At 45.8% G+C, this 24,153-nt stretch overlaps 1 protein-coding gene across 1 annotated transcript in view; it reads right to left on the reverse strand.

The window, feature by feature from the left end:
* Nucleotides 1-16,797: 16,797 nt before the first annotated feature.
* The window catches only part of SNX19 (sorting nexin 19), a 37,158-nt gene continuing 29,802 nt past the window's right edge, over nucleotides 16,798-24,153 (reverse strand). Inside the window, exons 9-11 of the mRNA XM_079954508.1 lie at nucleotides 20,648-20,832; nucleotides 18,584-18,671; nucleotides 16,798-17,452 (exon numbers count right to left, since the gene is read on the reverse strand). Of these exons, the coding sequence (XP_079810634.1) occupies nucleotides 17,314-17,452; nucleotides 18,584-18,671; nucleotides 20,648-20,832 (412 nt within the window). The 3' untranslated portion in view covers nucleotides 16,798-17,313. The remainder of the gene's footprint in view (nucleotides 17,453-18,583; nucleotides 18,672-20,647; nucleotides 20,833-24,153) is intronic.

The raw sequence follows: 24,153 nt of genomic DNA on the forward strand, positions 1-24,153 counted from the left end.
TAATCTGGATTAGGGTCACTTTTCTCTAACAGATCAATCCAGCTACCTGTAATTAATTTTTTTAATGTTGGACACTCTCCTAGGATTTTCACAGAAGTTTCTGGTGATTAAGATTTGGTTGACAAGGCTTTGCTGTTCAATGGAGACGAAACAAATCCTGGGACTTGAGCAGGCAATCATCCCTCATGAGAAGCATTGTTTTGGGCAATAAGTTCAAGATAACAGGAGAGAGTTCTACAGGACCTTGGACAGCTCTTGTGGGGAAGTAGATGTTGCTCCAACAAGATTCCATTGAACTCTTACATCCCCAGGCAGGACCTAATGATGTCAAGAACTCTTACCTGCAAGGGATTGCAGGGATCTTAATGGGCTAGTGCTCTGACTTACAGCTGTGCATAAAAACCTCTAGTGAAGGAGAGTCTACCCACCACCTTCTCAGGAAGCCCATTCCACCATCAAATGGTTTTTACTGTCAGAAAGTTCTTCCTAATATTTAAACAGAATCTCCTTTCTTGCAATTTGCATCTATCATTTTGAGTCCTACCCTCTGGAGCAACAGAAAGCAAGCTTTCGCCATCTTCCAGGTGGCAGCCCTTCAAATATTTAAAGATGGCTATTCTATCATGTCTCAGTCTAAACATACCCAGCTCCCTCAACTGTTCCTCATCAGGATTGGTTTCCAGTCCCTTTATCATTTTGGCAGCCCTCCTACACATGTTCCATCTTGTTCCATATATCTTAAACTGTGTTGCCCATAAGTGGATACAGTGCACCAGAAAGATGTTTCCAAAATCCCACCTCCACCATCCAAGTTCTCTGCTGAATCTCTAAGTTCTGAAATACCTGAAGGGGAAATGTTGTACCAGGAGTGCACGCTCATTTCATTACCAGGAGTGCACGCTCATTTCATTAGAACTTCAATAAAACACTGCTCTCACACAGAATTTACATGCAATCACATGCTTTGGAGATTGGGGGTTGGGGAGTTTATTAAGTGATATGGAGGAGGAGAGGGGTGTAAATGAATAAAAGAAACTGGAAACTGCATCAGGCCAACCAGACCCCACTTCCGGAACTCATGTTAGAAATTCTTTGAAAATTATCAGATAAGGCAAGAAGCGATACTCAAGTCAGGATATGGATATGTATGAAAAAGGAAATGGGTGTATATCCCAAAGAGAGATGATTCAGACCACATGTATGTTTAGAACATGGGCAATGACGGGACTTCTGTATCTTCCTGCATGTGCCTGAGTGCAATGAAATATGTAAACACTTGCAACAAGTATGAGAACATTTAAATGGTGCGTGTCTTCATGGGTAGAGCATGTGCATGCTACTGATTTGGGGAAATTTGTTTTGATTGCTGGATAAGCTTCAAGAGGACATACTATATATATATATATATCCAATTTTTCCATTCCTAGACAGTAATCCGTACAAGAGAGTTACATTTCTCTTCTTTTCTGCATTTTCTCATTTAGTGTCCATCTTTGAGAGCGTTTGTATCACCCTCTTTCACTCTACTACAACCAGTGTTTTCCTCAGTCTGACTTGCGGGTGTACAGTTAAGCAATTCTGCCTCTTCATAATACAGTGGTACCTCGGGTTACATACACTTCAGGTTACATACACTTCAGGTTACAGACTCCGGTAACCCAGAAACAGTGCTTCAGGTTAAGAACTTTGCTTCAGGATGAGAACAGAAATCATGCTCCGGCTGCGCGGCAGCAGCAGGAGGCCCCATTAGCTAAAGTGGTGCTTTAGGTTAAGAACAGTTTCAGGTTAAGAACGGACCTCTGGAATGAATTAAGTACTTAACCCGAGGTACCACTATATCCAAAATCTGCTTGTTGCACTAACTATGTAGAATTTGACTGCGGGGGGGGGGGGATAGGTGGGGCCATGGGCCAGCGTGTTCAATCTAGACCCAAACAGTGTGCACTTCCCTAAAAATAAAAAATGCTTCTGAATACCAGTTGCTGGAAACCAGAGGAGAGGAGAGTGCTTTTGTGCGCTAGTCCTTCTTTCAAGTTTCCCACAGGTTGGACACTGTGAGAACAGGATGCTATGCTAGATGGGCCATTGATCTGATCCAGCAGGCTCTTCGTTTGTTCTTAGGTGGGAGCTGATTGACGGAAGACTGAACTGAGTGAAAGAGTGTCCCATTTGCCCATATGGACCAGCCTTCACTGAGTAAATGACAGAATCCACTTTCAGGGTGTTATCTAAACCCCTTCTCCACCCATTACAATATCCCCATCATTTCCGGAGGGCCTGGCTTGCCCCGTTAGACTAGTGAACTGCTCTGCTGTCCAAGACGGGAAGACTGAAGGTGCTGCCCAGGGGCAGAGTTTGCAAACTGTCTCGCACATCTTCCCTTGCAGGGCTCAGCATTCTGGATCAAGTCCCACCTGTCCAGTAGGTGGGCTGGCCTCAGTAAAATGACACCTGAAAGTGCTCTTTTGGAAGGGATAAGATTCCTTCCTAACCACTGCAGAGATTAAGTGATGCCCTAAAGCATGAAAATTAATAGCAAGGCCTCTCTGGTTTCACCCCATGTAAGATAATCCAAAGCAAAACAAAGCCCTATCAGGATGTTCTTTTTCCTCCCCACCCCCACCCCGCCTCCAGCCATCTACTGCAAGCCTTTATGTATATTATGCAAAACTACATTTGAAAGCAGAGAAAAGAAACAGGAACCGATCCGAGAGGTGTGTGGAACTAATCGCTCAGCTAATCTTCTTTGGCACTGAAAGATGTTCAGCCAGAGGATTTTTCGAGCCCACAACTCAGCGGGTAATTTAAGCTTTAAGGAAACAAGAGTCAAAAGGGGACTCAGATTCCCATACAAGCCTATGCAGATCCAAAGGGCTGGGACCCCGAAGCCAAAACCCAGAGCAGCCTTCCAGACATAACAGCCGAGATTGCAAGACCCTCCGAGGGAGCGGCTGTGCTCCGCTGGCGAGACAGGCAGCCCGACAAATATCCAGGACAAAGGCAAGGAAGCCGTCAAACCAACAAGGAGTGGCTAATTAATTGGTGATGTGGTTTAGCACGAGCTCTGTTAAATAGCATTAGAGTCGAGGAAAATGGCTGCCATCAAACTGAGTTTATGTGGCCATTAGGAAGGGCCCTAGCGCAGCAGTAGAGTCTCTGCCCTGCAAGTGGAAGGTTCCAGTTGCAGTCCCTGATGGCTTCTCCAAATAGGGCTGGGAATTGCCCCCAGCCTGAAACCTGTAAAGCTACTGCCAGCCAGTGTAGGCAATACTGAGCTACGTAGACCATGGGTCTGACTCAGTGTAAGGCAATGCCAGTCCAGCATCCTGTTCTCACAGTGGCCAACCAGATGCCTGTGGGAAACTTGCAAGCAGGATTCGAGCACAATAGCCCTCTCCCCTCCTGTGGTCTGCAGCAACTGGTATTCAGAAGCAACCAACTGAGGAGGCAGAGCATAGCCATCATGGCTAAAGGTAAAGGTAAAGGTACCCCTGCCCGTACGGGCCAGTCTTGACAGACTCTGGGGTTGTGCGCCCATCTCACTTAAGAGGCCAGGGGCCAGCGCTGTCCGGAGACACTTCCGGGTCACGTGGCCAGCGTGACATCGCTGCTCTGGCCAGAGCCAGAGCCAGAGCCGCACACGGAAACGCCGTTTACCTTCCCGCTGGTAAGCGGTCCCTATTTATCTACTTGCACCCGGAGGTGCTTTCGAACTGCTAGGTTGGCAGGCGCTGGGACCGAGCAGCGGGAGCGCACCCTGCCGCAGGGATTCGAACTGCCGACCTTTCGATCGGCAAGCCCTAGGCGCTGAGGCTTTAACCCACAGCGCCACCTAGCCATCAATAGCCCTCTCCTCCGTGAATTTGTCTAATCCTCTTTTATAGACATAAGAGTTGGTGGTCATCTCTGCCTCTGGTGGAAGCGAGTTCCATAGTTTAGCTCTGCTCGGTGTGAAGGACGTTCTTTTATCTGTCCTGAATATTCCCACATTCAGATCCATTGGATGACTACGAGTTCTTATGAGAGAGGGAGATAAAAATGATCCTCTGTTCACTTTCTCCAGGGCCATGAATAATTTTATAAACTTCTGTCATGCTGCCTCTTACTGGCCTTTTCTCTAAACTAGAGTCCCAAGCACTGTAACCCATATTTACAGAGCAGCATGTATAACCTGAGTCAGGGACGCGGGTGGCGCTGTGGGTTAAACCACAGAGCCTAGGACTTGCCGATCAGAAGGTTGGTGGTTCGAATCCCCGCGACGGGGTGAGCTCCCATTGCTCGGCCCCAGCTCCTGCCAACCTAGCAGTTCGAAAGCATGTCAAAGTGCAAGGAGATAAATAGGTACCGCTCCAGCGGGAAGGTAAACGGCGTTTCCGTGCACTGCTCTGGTTCGCCAGAAGCAGCTTAGTCATGCTGGCCACGTGACCCGGAAGCTGTACGCCGGCTCCTTCGGCCAATAAAGTGAGATGAGCGCCGCAACACCAGAGTCGGCCACAACTGGACCTAATGGTCAGGGGTCCCTTTACCTTTATGTATAACACATGATCCTGTCTCTTGCCTCGGCTGCACCGCCAGGGAAGAAAGTGCCACTGAAGTCATAAGCGGAGCCTCGCCGGATCACACCCAAAGGTTCACCCTTGAGAGTTAAAAGGGCATGCTTTTAAATAAGGGTGTTTTATGATGGCGCTGCAAATGTGTGCTCACAATCTACAAAGATGTGAACCCAACTGATGCTAATGCACCAAGAAAGAGGCAATGTGTGAGGTCTAGCACTGACATCAGTGATGTGCAGCCCATCCCTTGAGGCTTGATTAGACAAGAAAGAGGGAACAAGCAGCAATCAGAGGAAACTGTCAACAGCTGGCGGCAGGTGTAGCTTCCACACTTACAAGGCTGCATCTGAGATGGATAATGGCTGCTATGTGTCAATCTCAAAGAACACAAGGCACGAAATGAAATGGGGTATCTGTGAGAGAGCATAGCTGTCAACTTTTCCCTTTTCTTGCAAGGAACCCTATTCGGAATAAGGGAATTTCCCTTTTAAAAGGGGAAACGTTGACAGCTATGGTGAGAGAGTAAATCGAACATTCACAGCATGCAGGAATATAAGCTCTTTAGTTGACAGGAAGGAAGTTGACACTGTCGCTTGTGCATACAGAGTCATAACTCGGTGGCTGCATTTGCAGCACTACGTCCGTATTTGTTTAGTTATTTAAAGCATCTTTTGCCAAAAGGGCTCCCAGAGCTGCTCATGTAAGATCAGGAGAAAGAAGACAACGCCTGCCTGCAGGGTGACAATCTGGAAGTGGACCCTGCTGGGTCTCTTCTGCGGCCTGACAGAATGGCTTCTGCCAGGGGACAGTTGAGAGAAAGAGGTGTTTGATGGAGCTGGTCCTTCAAAAGACTAATGGTGTGGCCCTGCTTCCCTCTTCTCTCTCTTTTCTGCAGCCTGATGGAATGGTTGCTGCCAGGGGGCAGTTAAGGGAAGGGAGTAACCTGATGGAGATACTCTCAGCATATCCAGTGGGGTGGCTTTGCTTGCCATTATACAATCTGAGGAGTTTTCCTATTATTATCTCACCTTGTCTCACTCAGACCTTCTCAGCAAAAACGATTCACTCACAGGAAGCTGCTTCAAGCCAGGTCAAACTGTTTCTCCATCTAGCCCAACATTGTTTAATGTGACAGACAGCAGCTCTCCAGGCAGAGATCTTTTCAGGCACCTGCTATCTGATCCTTGAACTGGAGATGCCAGGATTTAACCTTGAGCCTCTTGCCTGCAAAGTCTGTGTTATGCATCTGATCTGTGATACCTGCCCACATTCAACAGCATATTGTCAAGTAACTGGCAACACCATGAATATAATGCAATGCACATCCATGTGTGGACCAGTCATCATTTTTGGCTATATATAAAAAGGTAAAGGGACCCCTGACCATTAGGTCCAGTCGTGGCCGACTCTGGGGTTGCGGCATTCAGAAAAAGAAAAACACGTGGTGCAGTCCTCCACAACAAAATGCAGGTGGACTGAAGGGTTGCCTTTATAACTTCCCATCACACAATTCAATTAAACTCCTGCATTTTCTGTTCAGCCTTCCTTCTGGAAAGTGCATCAAATGCACTGACTTCATCTTCAGTCCTCACCTTCATTCCTTTGCTGACCACTTGTGCCCTCTGCCTGTGCAGATCGCAATGGCAGCTTCCGGCGTGCTGCATAATTTGAAGAGACTCCATGCTGACTAATCAAGAGGGCTTTCAACCAATTAATGGATTTTCAGTTGACTAATTCTCTGCCTTTTATCTACCTCTTGGTTTGTGAATTGCATATATATTCATATATCACTAAAGCCTTAATATAAATTCCTTTAAAAAAAAAAATTAACGGAGAATTTGCAAAGGTAACAGTAAGAGATAAGTCACCTTGCTAATCCACACACCCCTTGCTGCAACAAACGTGAACCTCCAATAAACAATGGGGGTGTTCTTTAACTTTCAGCCCCAGGAGTTAAAACTGGTCCTGGCAACTGATTTACCAGTTTAAGTCACTGAAAGCCTGCAGCCTGAAAAAATTAGAAATATATTTTTGTGCTCCCATTGGTTTGGTGTTGTTGTTGTGAAGATGCAGGGGAAAGGGAAAGGGGAGAGGAAATGACAGGAGATGGCTAAAAAATATGTCATGGGACAAGTATGAAATATGTGAAATCAAAACTTTTTAAAAGACTTCTTAGTTCTGGATCTCCAAATTCTGCCTGAAAAGGGAGGCTGCGTCACTCTGCCACTTCCATCACCCTTCATTTTATTACTGCCCCCTCCTTTGCACTGCTATTTTGTGATTAGTAGATCTCTCTTAATTTTTAGCCATCTCAAGTGGGCCCTTGGGGTGGAAAGTCTGAAAATTCCTGATTTTGATTGCAAGCTTCTCGGGCTCAGGGCAGAGATATGTGGATTGGCATTGATGGCCATTCATTTATTATTATTGATGGTGATTTATTTGTTTATATTTATTATCATTAGAATTTTTATACTATCCTTCATCTGAAGAACATAAGGCTGTTTAAAATATAAAAAACACAAAAATAACAATCAATAGGAGCATTAAGTGTCAGAAGTACCTTAATTCTTAAGGTACTTCTTAATTCACAAGTACCTTCACCATTTTTTACCTGATTTCTTTGGAAGGTTGTAGAAGATATATTCAAAGCTAAGGTAAACCATGACTATCCGTCTTTTGCCCCACTAACATGAAGCGTATTTGCTGTTTTTAACCCTGATAACTTCTGGATATAACAAAATTGGGTGGCTGTTGCGATGACTGAGGCAACAGCACCACCAAGTGTCCTTCACAGCTACCCGCTGCATTTTCGATGAGGAGGCAGACAGATCCCTCTAGTGGTTCACACTGAGAGTGACTTGGAGTGCAGAAGTGATGCAGGCACAATGAAAATGGTTCTCGGTCAGACATTTATTACATTCTACCTTCCTGCAAGGGGACGCGGGTGGCGCTGTGGGTAAAACCTCAGTGCCTAGGACTTGCCAATCGTATGATCAGCGGTTCGAATCCCCGCGGCGGGGTGAGCTCCCGTCTTTCGGTCCCAGCTCCTGCCCACCTAGCAGTTCGAAAGCACCCCTAAGTGCAAGTAGATAAATAGGTACCGCTTTATAGTGGGAAGGTAAACGGCATTTTCGTGTGCTGCGCTGGTGCTGGCTTGCCAGAGCAGCTTAGTCACACAGGCCACGTGACCCAGAAGTGTCTCCGGACAGCGCTGGCCCCCGGCCTCTTAAGTGAGATGGGCGCACAACCTTAGAGTCAGACACGACTGGCCCGTACGGGCAGGGGTACCTTTACCTTTACCTTTACCTTCCTGCAAGCATCTTTAGCATGAGGGCCCAAGCCTACCAAGAGGAGAAAATCGATCTCTGCAGCCCGCAGTTACTTAAGTAGTTAACAAAAGCAGGCAATTTATTCGGTGGAAATATGACTTTTCTTTGTAGTCAATTCTTAACCTTTCCCCCCCTGCAAGTGTATGATTCCATTTCTAGCATGTGGTTCGAAACCCTACTCTCTGGGTTGGACACCAATTTTCAGACTAGCTTACCTCACAGGGTTCTTGTACTGAGGATAAAATGGGTGACAGGAGACATGTACGCTGCCTTGGGCTCTGCTGAGGAAGGGCAGGATAAAAATGTAATAATGAACTGAATGCTCACTAAAACAGCTAAAATGCCCCCTCATAAGAAGAGCCCAACTGGATCAGGCCAGAGTTCCATCTAGTCTAACATAATATTATATTATTTGATTATTTTAGAACAGAGTTCTCTACCCCCGGGATAACTTAATGAGAACTTTGCACCTCAAAAGCACAGATATCCCATTATTGTTCCATGAGTGAGGTCTACACCTAATATTTCCATTTCTTAGCCTCTGTCCTTCTGTGTGATTTTTTTTTCCAGTTTCCCCATTTTTTGCCCATTCTGTTACAGCGAACCTCACCTCCTAAAATGTTCAGCTGATTGCAAAACTGTCTCATGAAGTAGTACTAAGAATCAAATTTAGTCAGAGTTGTGAAGCGATGGTGGAATAATTTTACAGCCCTTTTGCTTGCTATTGTTGCTGTTGTTGTTGTTGTTGTTGTTGTTGTTACTACTGCTACTACTACTACTTTATACTCATGTATATCTGCTTCATGCATCTGACAATGTGGACTCTTGTTATGAAAGCTTTTGCCCCAATAAATCTTTAAGGTGCCGCTGAACTGTTTTCTGCAACAGATCAACACAGTTAACCTGTTGACATTTGATAAAGATAAGCTAAAACTATTTCCCAGCAATTTCATTCAGCACATATTATTCTCTCAGGATTTATAATCAAATGGAACCATCTTTGGAAGCTATATTCTGAAACCCTTTTAGAAAATGGCCATTTTAGAGGGCTATAACTGGGGAAACAATTTATTTCAAATTCCTGTAGAACGGAGCAGGTACAGCAGAATAATAATAATAAAAAGCATTACGGGTTTGATTTGCCCAAGTTGCAGGGAAAAGACTAAGCTAGCCTCTTCCTCTGGACATCTTATTTTCTACATGGAGGAATATATGAAGCTGAAGCCATGTTGTCTCTCGGTTAGTTTATGATGGTTTACTGCATAAAGTTTTACCACCTCATCAGACTATTGGTTATGACAGGAGTGGGGAACCTCAGGCCTGGAGGTCAAATGTGGCTCTTTGGGCTCTAGCTGGCCCCTAGAACTCTCCCCAGGCCACACCCTTTCCTGGCCTTCCTTTGCATCCTGGGGTTTTATTGCCTGCCTTGAACTTGCCCTTAAACTAAGAATGCCTCTTGCTTGTCTATATGCAGGATAAAGAGGGATCTGTATGTATGCATAGAAGCAAGCCTACCACACGAAGATCACATTTCTATTAATTGCCATGCCTACATTTGCCTCTGGACCCACCCACCACTGGCATGTGGCCCTTGAAAGGTTGTCCAGAATGAAATGTGGCCCTAGGGCTGGAAAAGGTTCTCTGCCTTTGGTTTATGGGCACTAGGCTGCATCCAGGACATCATATGAAATACAGATGCTTTCTTCAGTGAGGGCAAGTTTCTTGCTTCTATGGATTAGAACAATGTTTCCCAAACTTGGGTATCCAGCTGTTGTTGGACTACAACTCCCATGATCCCTAGCTAGAAGGACCAGTGGTCAGGGACGATGGGAATTGTAGTCCAAAAACAGCTGGACACCTTGGGAAGAAACACTGGACTATGGCATCCATAAACTTCAATGCTAGCAACTTCTGAGCAAATTTAAGAGTTTCTGTATATACAGTATATTTGATGTGTTAAGGCATGCTGGTCCCTGTTGATTGCTTGCCCTCTCATCCCTGGAGAGATGTCAACCCTGCTATCTCTAGTCACACCACTTTTGCCAACAAGTACATTTTGGAGAACTTCAACCACCGCCATATGCAAGGTTTTTTCATGTAGCTCTGTATAGACCTGTGCTCTAACAAGCGTGCTGGATGGGGCTCCGCTCACCCCGTGGAGGATGTGGATGTCAGTGACTTTGCGCTAATCAATTAACGCTATTAAATATCAAGTATTTCCCATGAAGCTGACATTTCTAATCCCCTTTGCTGCCTTCTCTTTTCACACACCATTGACTGGGGCCTTTCCCCACTGAGAGGGATCTTTCTTTCCAATTTCTCCAGGCTTATTGCTCCCTCCAACTTCCAAGATTAAAGTCATAATAAAGGGGTCCTTTAACAAGAGGGGGGAAACGTAGCTTCGGGCAGGGGGGAAGACACACATACAAAAAAAAGGCAGGCCCCTTGTTTGAGCTCAAACCCTCATCTACCTCTCCCTGTGGAGAATAAAGAGGCCTTTTCACCCCAGCAACCAGAAGGCGTGAGTTGGATATGTGGTTTCTAGATAGGCCATAGCTGGAAGCTGCCAGCCCGGGGCCGACTTGTGGTGACATTTTTACTTCAGATTAGACAGCGAGCCTCAAAACTCATTAGAGACATGGTTGCTGGGGAGACTGGCCCTTCATACAGTCACAAGTTTGACGGAGGCCCTGCTGTATCTATGAAACCAGCCCTCCGTGTGGCTTCAATGGCTGCCTTTCTTCAGACACTAGACCTAAATGGAGGTTGGAGCCTAACGCTTCTAATATCCCCCACCGGAGGGGCCTGCCCCTTAGCCTGCTTTTGTGTTCTACTTATTTTTCATTATAAACATCCTCCCTCATAATGCGAACGTGGGGAGAGGAGCGGAGGGCAGCGGGAAGGAGGGGTGGCTTCGGCCCACACAATGAGAACGAAAGGCCTCACGAGCTGGGGAACCAATGGTCGGGAGAAACCCAGTTTCCTTAGCTCCAGAGACATGGTGGGATAGAGTAAACATGGAATATAGCCATTATGGAGAAAGTAATGGAGGAGCCCAAAGGCGATTTCAAAACTGTGTTATGGCACATGTTGGACAATGTTGCTCATTCTAGGACAGTCTGTTAAGATGGAGAGTAGAAGACACCTTATGCAACCAACTCTCTCTTTTTGTATATAATTTTTATTATGTTTTCTGTTTTACATTTTAAAATACTAATTTTACATCCTTCAGATATCAATGACTTCCCTTCTTTTCTTCCCACGGTTCATTTTGCATATCATAAATCCCTGCATATTTTACAAAAACTATACATTCAGTATTCCATTATTACATCCAGGAAAACTTGTTTACACTGTTGAATTTATATTAATGCTGCCAGCGTTTTCAGCTGTACACAGTTATTTCCCATATATTCAATAAATGTTTTCCAATCTTCTCTAAACGTTTGCTCTTCTTGTTCTCTTATTCTATATGTTAAGTCTGCAAGCTGCACATATTCTGTCAACTACCCATGGCTCAGTCTAGGACAATCTGTTAAGATGGAGAGCAGAAGACACCTTATGCAACCAACTCTTGACTGTATATTATTTATGTAGTATGTGCATGGAAAGTTTCTTGGGAGTGAGGTTATATGGAAATTGTTTGTTAGATTGTATGTATTTTCAAAAAATAAAGCTAATGAGATTTTTTTTAAAAAAAAGAGAGAGAAAACGAACTGATGTTTTTAAAAATTATTCATATATATATTGGACACGACTATGCTGTATGGACAACTCAGTAATCTGAAAAGCAACCCTTGTGTGCTCCTTTCCATTCAGCTGAGGATCCAAAGCATGGTGCTCAGTGGGAACTTGCCCTCCTACTGAGACCTTGATTCACTGAGAACATTAGACATCTCCTTACTGCCATCACAAGCTTCATATGGAAAAGATGGGGTTGGGAGAACTCCCCTCCCTCACCCCCAATGTGTTGTCCATGTGGGAAGCAGTGGGGAGGAGAACAACTGGGAAAGGACATTGCTTTCATTCTTGATATTCTCAAATGAGGAATGAAAATGGCCCTCCAGATTCTATAGACAGTCATACGAAGAAAATCAAGGGCATTGCTAGGAATCCTTGGTACTGGACTACCAAAAAGATCAAGCATACACCAAGACTTTGCATTTCAGCAGTAGCTGAACTAGCTGTTGGATTGAAACATCTTCCATGGCTCTTACAAATGCAAACTCTCATCAAATCTGGATCCTAGAATTTTGGGATTCAGACCCTAGGCACTAATAGTAGGATTTAGCCCATTTCTCTCCCCACCCCACCCCTTTGTCTTGTTCATTTTCGCCTGGCTTTTAATAGCCTATGGCTTAAGACTTACATTTCACAAGCTTTCAGTTGCTGGGAGCCACGTTAGGGGAGAGTGCTCTTGCACTCAGGTCCTGCTTGTAGGTTTCTGACAGCTATCTGGTTGGCCACTGCAAGAACAGGATGTTGGACTAGATGGGCCATTGGCCAGATTCCATGGGCTCTTCTTATATTCTTAAGATTCTTCCTATAGGTGATCCTACACAGGAGTGGATCTACTATGAAACTAATGAAGCTTAAGCCTCAGGGCCTCTAATACCAGAGGACTTTAGTCCACATTGCTTAAAAATGTTTGGTCTAGTACACCCAATTTGAGTCACATGTCTTAAATTGATTAATTTCTTGTTGTATTTCAACAATTCCATAGTTTTAGTAGCACAGGTGTTGTAAAGGTATGGTGATCTGTCATGGAACAACCCAGTGAAGAAGATAACAGTGGTTACTCAGACCTCGGTTGCTGACTGCTAAGGGCCACCCATGACAGTGCAAGCTTCAGGGGCCCCCAAATGTAGGTCCACCACAGATTCTACATGGTCAGCTTCCACACACCCTTGGGGAGGGAAGTGATCCCATGTGCACATTTAGCATTCAGCAAACAGAGACCCTGGAAACTACTTGAAAGTTTCTGGCTGTGAACTTACCTTGAGAAAATGTCCGTTTTGGGGTGGGGTGGGCAGCTATAATGGACAGTCTGCAATACAAGGGGATTAAAACAACTTTCTCACAGGTGCACATTATTATTATTATTGTTATTTTTAGGAGAAGGGGGCATGTGTGCAATCTAGAGGTGGAAAGAATAGGGACTGTGTGTGGGCGTGGAGAGTTAAAAGCCCCCAAATAGAATGCTGAGCTTTTGAGAGCCGCAGCTTGTCTTGTATGAAATCTGAAGTGGTTTGCATTGAAAAGTAGCCTTGGAGAGCAAACACCTTTGACTTTTATCCTTTCTGCTAAACACCCACCCACTTCCTTCTGCCATCTTTGGTCAAGGTAGTCTCCTTCACTAAGTTCTGTTGATTTTGAAAGCTGAATGATGGCCAAGGAGGTTCTATAAGAGCCACAGCACTTGAGAGAAAATATGCATGCTTTGCTAAAAAGGGGTTTTAAATAAAGAGGTTTATGGTCTTTGATCCTCACCACTTTCGCCCTCTTCAAGAACAGGTGTCGAGTGCCCCTCTTTTCCGTTCGACCCAAGAGAGCCTTGGGAACAGGAAGGAAGATGGATTTGGCCAAGTGATACTTGACGGCTCTTTTGCCGTGAAATGAGATGGGGATAGAAGGAATCTGACAGAAAGTGGTGACATGCTAGAAGTTTATAAAATTATACTGGGCATGGAAAAAGTGGAGGGAGAAAGCTTTTTCTGCCTCTTCTTATAACACTAGAATTTGTGGACATCCAATGAAAATTGGAAGATTCAGGACAGAGAAAAGGAAGTAGTCCCAGCTACTACCACAGGAGGCAGTGATGGGCACTACCTTGCATGACTTTGAGAGAGGATTGGACGATTTCATGGATGGGAGGGCTATCAATGGCTACTAGCCATGATAGCTATACTCTGCCTCCATGGTTTGGGAGTAGGAATACAGTACTTATGAATACCAAAACCACAGGAGACCTTCTCCAGGCCTACCCAATGGCCACTCTTACACATGGAAAATGCATCTGATATGGGACTGCACCCTCAGCAAAAAGAATGGGGCACTTGGAGCCAATACCATCATTGTGCGCTGTGCATGTAACTGGGCTTGGAGTGAGATCTCTGCTTAGCCCCAAAACTCACTGGGTGTCTTTGCATGTTGCACGCTCTCTCTAACCCATCTCAGAGATTGTTGGTGGGATGTATGCAGGGGGCAGAGGTTCTGTACACTCACATATACCCTTCAACATTTCTCCGATGAAAATAAGGACGTTCTATTCAATAACAACATTTATACCCCGCCCATCTGACTGGGTTGTCTCAGCCAGTCTGGGCAGCTTCCAACATATATAATAACATTAAACATATAAAAACTTCCCTATACAGAGCTGCCTTCAGATGTCTTCTAAAGGTTGTGTCTCCTTGGCTCAGGGGTCGCATAACTCCATTCCCTCCAACATTTGTCCAATGGAAATAAGGACGTCCTAAGGAAAAGTGGGACATTCCAGGATCCAATCAGAAACCGGGACAGCTTCTGCAAATCCAGGACTGTCCCTGAAAAATAGCGACACTTGGAGGGTATGTACTCATCTAACCTCCTTGGAGGAAGGGTAAGATAAAAATATAATAAAATATAGACTTCCCATGTATAGGTCATAGGTAACTATTATTGCATGATGGTCATGTAGGTCTGGTTGCTGTCATTCCCTGTGGACAGGAGAATGTCTTCTTGTTCATCTGTTGCATGCAAGCTGTACACTGTGAACCAACCCACAATCTTTGGACTGCAAACTAGCAACCTCAAGAACAAGATGGGCAGCACAAAGGTACAATTAAAATGTAGGTGCTATTTTACTGTATCATTGATTGCAGTGTTCATTTATCTTAGCAAAGCTAAGCCTCCCGGTATAGAGATGTTGGGAAATCTTATTAGGCCTACACAGGATCTATAATATATATATATCTCAGAGACACAGCAGTGGTGCCAATTCCCCTCTTTGGTGCAAAATTCCCAGTTTGCTCTGGTACTAATTACACGGCATTCTGTGCATGGATAAGTGCTTAATCTTAGAGCTGTTGACACTGGAAACGGCCCAGTCTAGCCTGGGGTGGATATTAGTGAAGGGAACTTGGCCTTCACAGCTAATACCACATCATGTGTTGCGCAAATGTTCACTTTAGTTGCAGGTAATGGATTTCCGACAGCATCTGGGATCTTTCTGTGGCATGTCTAATCTGGAATAATATATGACCCAAGCACTTTGCCGTATCGGGTTCCCCCTCAATTTAAAATAAAATTAATATTGTTTTAATTCTTGGCTCAAACTTTCTCAAATAAAATGCAGCTCCTCTTGCGTTGCGCTACCTAGCCATTCCTCCCCCAGTGATCAAACCCTGGCCGCAGGCTGGGTTATTGCAATGTGCTTTATGTGGTTCTGCCTTGAAGATTAGTCAGAAGCTCTAGCTGGCCTAGAACACAAGCCTGACTCCTGTCAATCACTAGGCAACACATTAGTCATCACCTACATGGTTTTTAAAATGTAAATTGCAGGTGCAGGAGTCATGGCCCCATCAGGGGTTGGGAGCTTTAACTGCTTGGCCTGGTCCTGACTGGGCCCCTGCAGCTGCAATTTGTACCTAAAACAGCACCGTCCCCAGTATCAAACACCTTGAGCTCTATGATTGGCAGGAGGCTCTGTTGGTGGTGCTGCCAGTAGGGGTTGGCCAGTAGGTGGTGACTTGTGACAGGGCCTGCTTGGTGTTGACCAGCTGTTTAACAATCCAACAATTCGTACAGTCCTTCGGTACACACCAACTCCCGTATCCCCCAGGATCCTGCTTACATTCAGTTTAGACTGTCATTCCATCACAAGTGTGCTTGAATTTACTTGATCGGTACAGACAGGAACAAGATGGCCTGCATCACACTTAAGAATCTGTGTACAGTGGTACCTCAGGTAAGAACTTAACTTGTTCCAGAGGTCTGTTCTTAACCTAAAACTGTTCTTAACCTGAAGCACCACTTTAGCTAATGGGGCCTCCCGCTGCTGCCGCGCTGCGGGAGCACAATTTCTGTTCTCATCCTGAAGCAAAGTTCTTAACCCAAGGTACTATTTCTTGGTTAGCAGAGTCTGTAACCTGAAGCGTATGTAACCTGAAACGTATGTAACCCGATGTACCACTGTATAGGGAGGTATTGGGACTCATTCCCAGGCTTGCTTGGGTACACCTGTGTATGACGGATCTACACCCACTAACACCCCAGAGTGGCTGTGGAAACCCAGACAGATGGGTGGGGTATAAATAAAACAACAACAGCTTTGATCCCAGCCCTGCAGCAGACCTTCACAGGAAAGTAGGAAGAACCATCTCAATTAGCTATGAAAGGAATGACATCTTGTTTCAAGCAAGCCAGTGACAGAGTCAAGGATTTAGCCAAAGTTATAGCTCGGGGTCAGCAAACATTTTCAGCAGGGGGCTGGTCCACTGTCCCTCAGACCTTGTGGGGGGCTGGAATATATTTTGAAAAAAAGAGAGAAAATGAATGAATTCCTATGCCCCACAAATAACCCACAGATGCATTTTAAATAAAAGCACACATTCTACTCATGTAAAAACACCAGGCAGGCCCCACAAATAACCCAGAGATGCATTTTAAATAAAAGGACACATTCTACTCATGTAAAAACATGTTGATTCCTGGACCATCCGTGGGCCGGATTTAGAAGGCGACTGGGCTGGATCCAGCCCCCAGGCCTCAGTTTGCCTACTCATGTTCCAGCTTCTCCCCGAATTTTGCAAACGGCCCGGCAGAAACCATTGATTCAAGTTGATTCCAACCATTCCGGACAGAAAAATAACTTTTCCTTGGGTAGTTTTGTGCTTTAGGATACAACATGAATCTCAAGGACAATAGACACCAAATAAAGGAAGGATAGTTTTATTTTATTTACTAAACATTTGATTTCTGACTCTTGAGCATAATGTTGTGTAAAGGAAAATGGGGAGAGATCATGAAATGGAATGCCCATATATCTGCATGTAGTCTTGGGAGTGTCGAAGCTTACTAGCTTGAACGTAGCTTAAAAAAACAACATGCAAGAAGTGAAATCACATCTATCCAGGAATGCCAGTGAGGTCTTGTCCTATTCTCAAGCTTATTCACCTCTATGAGAAGAGGATACCTTCTAATCAAGAGCTGCTCCTGAGCTCTCCTGAGTTATGGGATGGACACTATTTTTACAGTACAAGTAAACACCTTTGGACCACTCAACTTAGTTTCAGCAGCCAGTCTTGTGCACCTTCATCAGCAGAGGCCCATGGCTCAGTCCAACAGAAATGAAATGTCAAGAATTGATGCCTAGGGATTCACCTCTACACACACACACACACACACACACACACACTCTTCTCCTCCACTGCTAGCAAAGCCATTCTGAGTTAGTATGTGGAAGGACCCGCTCTCTCAGTCACTCCACAGGCAGGCGTGCCTATGGTGGATGTTGTTTTGGATTCATCCACTTGGGAATCGGGGATCAAAAATTCCAGGAGGATGTCTGCGAGGCAGTAAACCATGTGCCTGAAAGAAAGAACACAGGACTTTAAGGGGGCTTGGAAAGCCTATGGGATATTCCACACATGAAGGCCTGTGTTGGTGAAAAGGCAACAGCCTGAGCTCAATATAGACTACAATGAAGAGGGGGAAATACTGGATGACTTGTGCCCTAGTGATGGATACTGCTGAATCGGCTGGCTTGGGGAATGGCCACCATTGAGCACGAGAGCACATGTGTCGCCTGCAAAATGTCCTTGGTTCAATCTTTGGCATCTCCAGGTAGGACTGCTAAGAAAAGCATTGCTTGGAACCCTGGAGGGCTGCTGTCAATCAGTGTAGACAGTACTGAGCTAGGTGGGCCAATGGCCAAGTCCTTCTTTGCCCTAAAGTAAGACCTAGAAGGGCTATTTCCCCCTTCTTCCTATCTGTACGCCCTATCAATGAGCTGCCAAGCACAGCAGTGCATACATAGGAGCTATGGAGAAGTGCTGTCCATAAGGTGAGGTCTTGTGGAGAAAGGAACCCCCTCCCCATCTCCCCCAGGGCTTATAAAGAAACCAGTTCCCACCTCAAACAGCACTAGCTCCTTCCTAGGAGAGAGGTGATATCCCAGCTCCCTTGGTCTGATCTACAAATCAACTTGGCAGAACCCTATAAATTGCAGCTTTTGTTTTTGTTTTGGGGGAAAACATGAGATGCTCAGCTATTACAACAATACAGAAAAGTTTACCTATGGCAGCTATGGATGATCCAGAGCGTGGAGGATAGCTAAGTTTAGTGCCCACAATACATAGCAAAAAGGCACTCACACACATTCCTTTTCCCTCTCAAATATTCTGTTGCACTTGTCTGGTTTAATGGTTTCCCACAGGGCCACTGGATTGGCCCCTGTGATAAGAGGGTGTTGGATTAGATGGGCCACTGGCTTGATCCAGCAGGCTCTTATTTTGTTCTTTTGTTAGATTAATCTGATTATCTCCCCACCAGCACCTAAGACTCACCAGGGGTCAGCTTGGTGCATCTCAGAGTATTGCTAAAGCAAAGCATTCCATGTGATCCCTGGGCAATTTGATCCAAGGTTTTTGGTTTTTCTTAAGCTACCCACTGTACACATGTCTTTATTCGTCTGCAATGATGCCATGTTGCCAAGGTTACCTGTTTATGATAGGATGTTGCATGGACTCCAGGACTAGGCTCCAACTCTGTCGACATTTACTGGTCCCAAGGATTTCCAGGATTAATTCTGTTGACATCAGAGGTTGGCATGAATTCCCAAGTACAATGTGGATCTTGCAGTACAATATAAGGTGCAATACATGGAGGAGTATGCAGCGAGAATTAATTCTTTGGATACCAAAAATATGTTTAGAACTGAAAAAAATATCACCAGGGGACAAATGCCTCTTGAATGACTATACCAGCTTTCTCCAACCAGATACCTTCCAGATGTTCTACTGCTGATTTATTTATTGCATTTATGTCCTAGCTTTTCCTCCAAGGAGCCCAAGGTGGCATACATGGTTCTCTTCCTCCTCATTTAATCCCCAAATCAACAACCCTGTGACGTTAGGCTGGGAGGCAGTGACAGGTGGAAGGTCACCCACTGAGCTTCATGGTTGAGTGGGGGGATTTTAACCCTGGTCTTTTCCAGATCCTACACTGGCTTCCAGGTCCTGTTACACCACCATTGGCTTTCTGCTTTGGATTACATTTCCATCAGCCCCAGACAATATGGCCAATGGTCAGGAATGATGCAAGTTTAGTTCAAAAAACCTGGAGGGACCCAGTTGAGGTTGGATGAAGTACTGTCTAATGTCCCTAGATCAAAGATCAGATCAGGGTTTTAGAGTCATGGTTGCACTAAAGGGGACATGCCATCAAAAATATATGATATTGAGGTGGAAGAAAAGAACAGGGTTGGGGGAAAGCAAATTCAGATAAATTCAACTCTTTCACGCTGTTGCATAGTGAAGTTAAGCGATGACCATGTGAAATGGTCGTTGGAAGAGGAAGTTCTGAGAAGTCAGAAGCCAAATGGCAATTGGTCTCGTCTGACATGAGGGGCTTTGCTGTCTTGCACTAGGGAGCGGGTGGCGCTGTGGTCTAAACCACTGAGCCTCTTGGGCTTGCTGATAGGAAGGTTGGCGGTTCGAATCTGTGTGACGGGGTGAGCTCTTGTTGCTCTGTCCCAGCTCCTGCCAACCTAGCAATTCAAAAGCACGCCAGTGCGAGTAGATAAATAGGTACCGCAGTGGCGGGAAGGTAAACGGTGTTTCCGTGTGCTCTGGGACTCGTCACATGTCCCGTTGCACCAGAAGTGGTTGTCATGTTGGCCACATGACTTGGAAAGCTGTCTGTGGACGAGTGCCAGCTCCCTTGGCCTGAAAAGCGAGATGATTGCTGCACCCCACAGTCGCCTTTGACTGAACCGTCCAGGGTTCCTTTACCTTTTTTACCTTTTCGTTGCCTTGCCCCTCCCTCGGATGCAGCCAGATGGAATGGCTGCTGAAAGAGGCAATTCTGACAAAGAAGGAAACCCTAGGCCACGAGACCTAGCCAGGTTGGTGAAGACAGCCTTGTTGTCTCAACTCTCCCTCTGATGCAGCAAGGTGAAAACTCGACCCACCCATGATGGCCAGGTGAAAACTGGTATCCACCCAGTGCCTCTGATCCAACAGACCTATTCCATCGTGCTCAATATATAAAGCAAATGAAAACCTAGCCTAAGATGGGCTTGGGAGTTCTACACCACCATGATTGCAACACCAGTTCATTATAGAATCACAGAACTGGAAGGGACCCCAAAGTTCATGTGGCCCAGCCCCCTGCAAGGCAGGAATCACAGCTTAAGAATCCCCAACAGGTGGCCACCCAAGCTCTGTTGAAAATCCTCCAATGAAGGAGGATTCAGCACCTTCCGATGGAGTCTGTTCCATCACTGAACAGCTCTTATCATCTCCTTTCTTGTAACTCGAATCCATTGGTTCATGGGAGCAGCAGGAAACAAGCTTGCTCCAACTTCTATGTGGAAGCCCTTCAGATATCTGAAGATGGCTATCACATCACCTCTCAGTCTCCTCTTCTCCAGGCCAAACATACCCAGCTCCCCTCAACTGTTCCTATAAGGCTTGGTTTCCAGACCCTTGATCATCTTGACCCAAACTTTTAAGACTCTTGTTTCACCCACAAGGAGGGTTGGGGGGAAATCAACTCACTCACCAGGCAGAATCCCCATGAGAATCTGTAAGGCCTGCCTTTCTGCTGCAGCCTTCTGTTCCTCTGTTCTGAGTGGTTTGGGGGCTGCAGGCAAGACCCCACCAGGCCATATTGATTCCTGGAGCAACCTAAGATACTGCACCCAGCGCTGAGTGCAGGTCAGATTGTCCACCTGAACTTCCAACCACCTGTAACCAGGAAAAAAAAGAAAGAAAAGAAGAGATTGTGGGAAAAGTTTACTATGCTGGTGCTTTTGCTGCTATTTTAAAAACCTGATGCTTCACAATAGGAACACCACACAGACAGCAAATGGGCTAAAAATAAAGACGCCGGCAGACCCAAACACAGGAGTTTTTTCATCCGGGGTGCTCGAGAAAGGATTTCTGCGCCAGGATTTTGTGCAAAGATATCTCGATTGTGAATATAAAAAGATAGCCAACCCATGACTGAGGCATGACCTGTACTTCAAAAGAGAAACGGACCGTGCCGGACCAGAGCAGCTTTGAGCCAGACAGTATAAAAAAAGAGATGGAGATAGCAAAGGCAAGGGGTGTCGGCTTCCCGTTTGGAGACACATAACTTGTGCATGCCGTCATGGGTTCTGCATTTGAAACAGACACGGACGGAGGATGAGCCCGTTGCTAAAGGGAGAGCTGCTTTAAGACCAGGGCTCTTGGTGATGGGAGGCAGGGCCAGTGCCAGGCATTTGGTGTTGTTAGGCAACTGCTGGGGGCCACACCCTGGCAGAGTGCCAACTGCAGACCCCTCGTCTCTGTGGCCCATATTTGCTGTTGCTGCCTTCATGGCTACTAGCTATGTTGGCTATGCTCTGCTTCCACAGCTGGAGGCAGCAGTGCTTCTGAATCAGCAGCTGCCAGAAGCTATAGGAGGGGAGAGAGCTCTTGCGCTTGGGTCTTGCTTGCGGGTTTCCCACAGGAAATCTGGTTGGCCACTGTGAGAACAGGATGCTGGACAAGGTGGGCCATTGGCCTGATCCAACTGGACTCTTCTTATGATGACATGTCCAAGCGTTGAGCATGGAGTTGCAGAAACCTCCACCTGCTTTCCTCTTCTTTGGGGCAGTGGTGTGGACTGGGCATAGCGCAAAAGTCCACAAGGCAAGGAGGTAGTCCCTATTGGAGCCAACCCTGAGAGGACAGCAACAGGAAACACAAGACTCACAGAAAAAGGAGGCTCCTAGATCTCCCCACCTTCCACATCCCATTATCACCACCAGCAGATGGACTGGCAAAACTTTTGGCCAAACAGTGATGTACATGGCTCCCCCACCCTCATTTAATCACTGCAACAAATGAATGAATGAATGGATTTATTACAGTCACAGACCAGAAATTAATCCCCACAACCACCCTGTTGAGATAGGAGAGGCTGAGAGGCAGTGCAACTGGCGCCCAACATCACACCCAGTGAGCTTCATGGCCCAAGTGGGAATTTGAACCCTGATCTCTCCCAGGTCCTAGTCCAACACTCTAACCACTACACCACACTGAGGGTTCTGGAAAAGGAAGTTTATTAAGCATTCACCAGGACTCGCCAGCAATTCTCAAGGAATCCACAAAAAGAGAGAGAAATAAAGTTCAGAAGGGCCACCCTAATTTTTGGTGGAGATTACCCCGGTTTCTGCAAAGGTAGTCGTTTCACCTCTGCAACATCTCCTCTCAGTCATCTGCCAGTGCTGCAATAGTCCCCGCTTGCTACAATTCCTGCCTTTCCTCTTATGCTTGAAAACTTGGGATCCAGTCACCGCTGCAGACCAGACTGATCTACGTCGAGCAAGTTGCTAAATAGTGTGCGAGGAAGAGAACAAAAAACCCGAAATCGCCAGTAAATCAGCGGCTACAAAGCACTCAAGAGCCCTTCTTAAGGGCCGGCCAAGAATAGAAGAGAGTGGCTCGGTATTTTACTGGAAATGTTCTCCGCGCCTACCTTGTAAAAGTTTACAATGGTATAAACCGTGAACAATGTGTTCTGTACCCCTGGCCGGAGGACAGTTTGATGAAGTGTTTGTTTAGCAGAGCAGTGATCCTTCCTGACCCCGGAGGGATGGGAGAGGAGTGCAGCAGGCTCCCAGATGTGTTTGGTAGAAGGAGCAAACGTCTCAAGCCCAGGCCCAGCTTCCCCTTAAGGCGGTGAACATCTGGAGACAGAGGGAGCCTCAGCGGTCCAAGGCAGTATATCTCAGAATGGGGGAGGAACAGTCCTAGTTCAGCGGCAGAGCACCTGCTTTGAATGCAGAAGGTCCCAGCCTCAATCCACAGCAGCGTCTCCAGGTGGGGCAGGGGGCAGGCTCCCTGCCTGAAACCCTGGAGAGAGCTGCTGCCAGTCAGTGTAGGCAACGCTGAGCTAGACTGACTCAGTGTATGTTCCTAATTCAAAATAGTAGAAAATAGACAAACAAATAAGAAACTTGCTCCAGAGTCCAGCCCCTGTTAAGATCAGAACAACATGCTCTGCTTAACATTCCTTTTCTCCACACTGAGCAAACAAGATAAGGATGCATGTGAGGACTGGGGAATGCAGCAAAGCCTTCTTGTTTGTGACCCCCCCCCCGCCTAACCAAAAATGCTGCCAGAAGAGGCCTGCCAAAGCACGCTTACATATTTTGGAAAAGTGCTTGAAAGCCACTAAAATGGCTTCGAGTGACTTCTTGATAAGAAATATGTATTTTTAGCAGGGCCTCTCTTTATACTCTTATTTCAGCCAAAGTTGAAAGTTGATGTTGCATTTTAATTGAGGGGCTGTTGTTGTTTTTTTGCTGTTTTATGATTACTGAGGCTTCTTCAAATAGATAAACAATTACAAGCTCATTCGTGCCCCCCACCCGCCACTGGGAAAGATTCTTAGGATGAGCTTTGAACAAACCAAAGGCCAATGCACTGAATTCAGTTCAAAAGTCTTGCAGAACACTTTGTGCAACTTTACTAAGGAGTTACTGGGTCTGCCTGGGACGGCTGTTGTTCAAAACCTAGCCAGCCATTGAGTCGCTGGATGGCTCTGCCGTTTCATTTATAGAAGGCAGGGTGGAATAAAGGCCAATCACATAGGGTTGTTGTGAGATCGCTGCTGCAGGGCACCCTGCACACTATGAATGCAAATACTCAAATCACTTTATATTGGGGAAGGTGGCTACACTGTGATCCTCCAGATGTTGTCAGACTCCAACTCCCATCAGTCCTAGCAAACATGGCCTATAATCGGAAATGATGGGAGCTGCATTCCAGCAGCATCTAAAGGGCTGAAGGTTAACCAACTCTACTTTATTCCAATGTCACCTTGAAAAGGCAATGGAGGGTGATGGTCCAGGGCTTTCCTCTTCTGCTTGCATTTTTTATATAAGAGCAAAAAAACAAAACAAAACTCCTTTCCTGAACATTAGCCATGCATTAGTTAAAGGTTTGTTTAACTGCATTTTCTTTAAACTTAACTGTCTGTTTTATCTGCGGTGAAAGGGCACAATGAAAAATGTGCTCGTGCTGGATTTTTAATCC

The sequence above is a fragment of the Podarcis cretensis genome, assembly GCF_951804945.1.
Source record: "Podarcis cretensis genome assembly, chromosome: 15".
NCBI classification, from domain to species: Eukaryota; Metazoa; Chordata; class Lepidosauria; order Squamata; family Lacertidae; genus Podarcis; species Podarcis cretensis.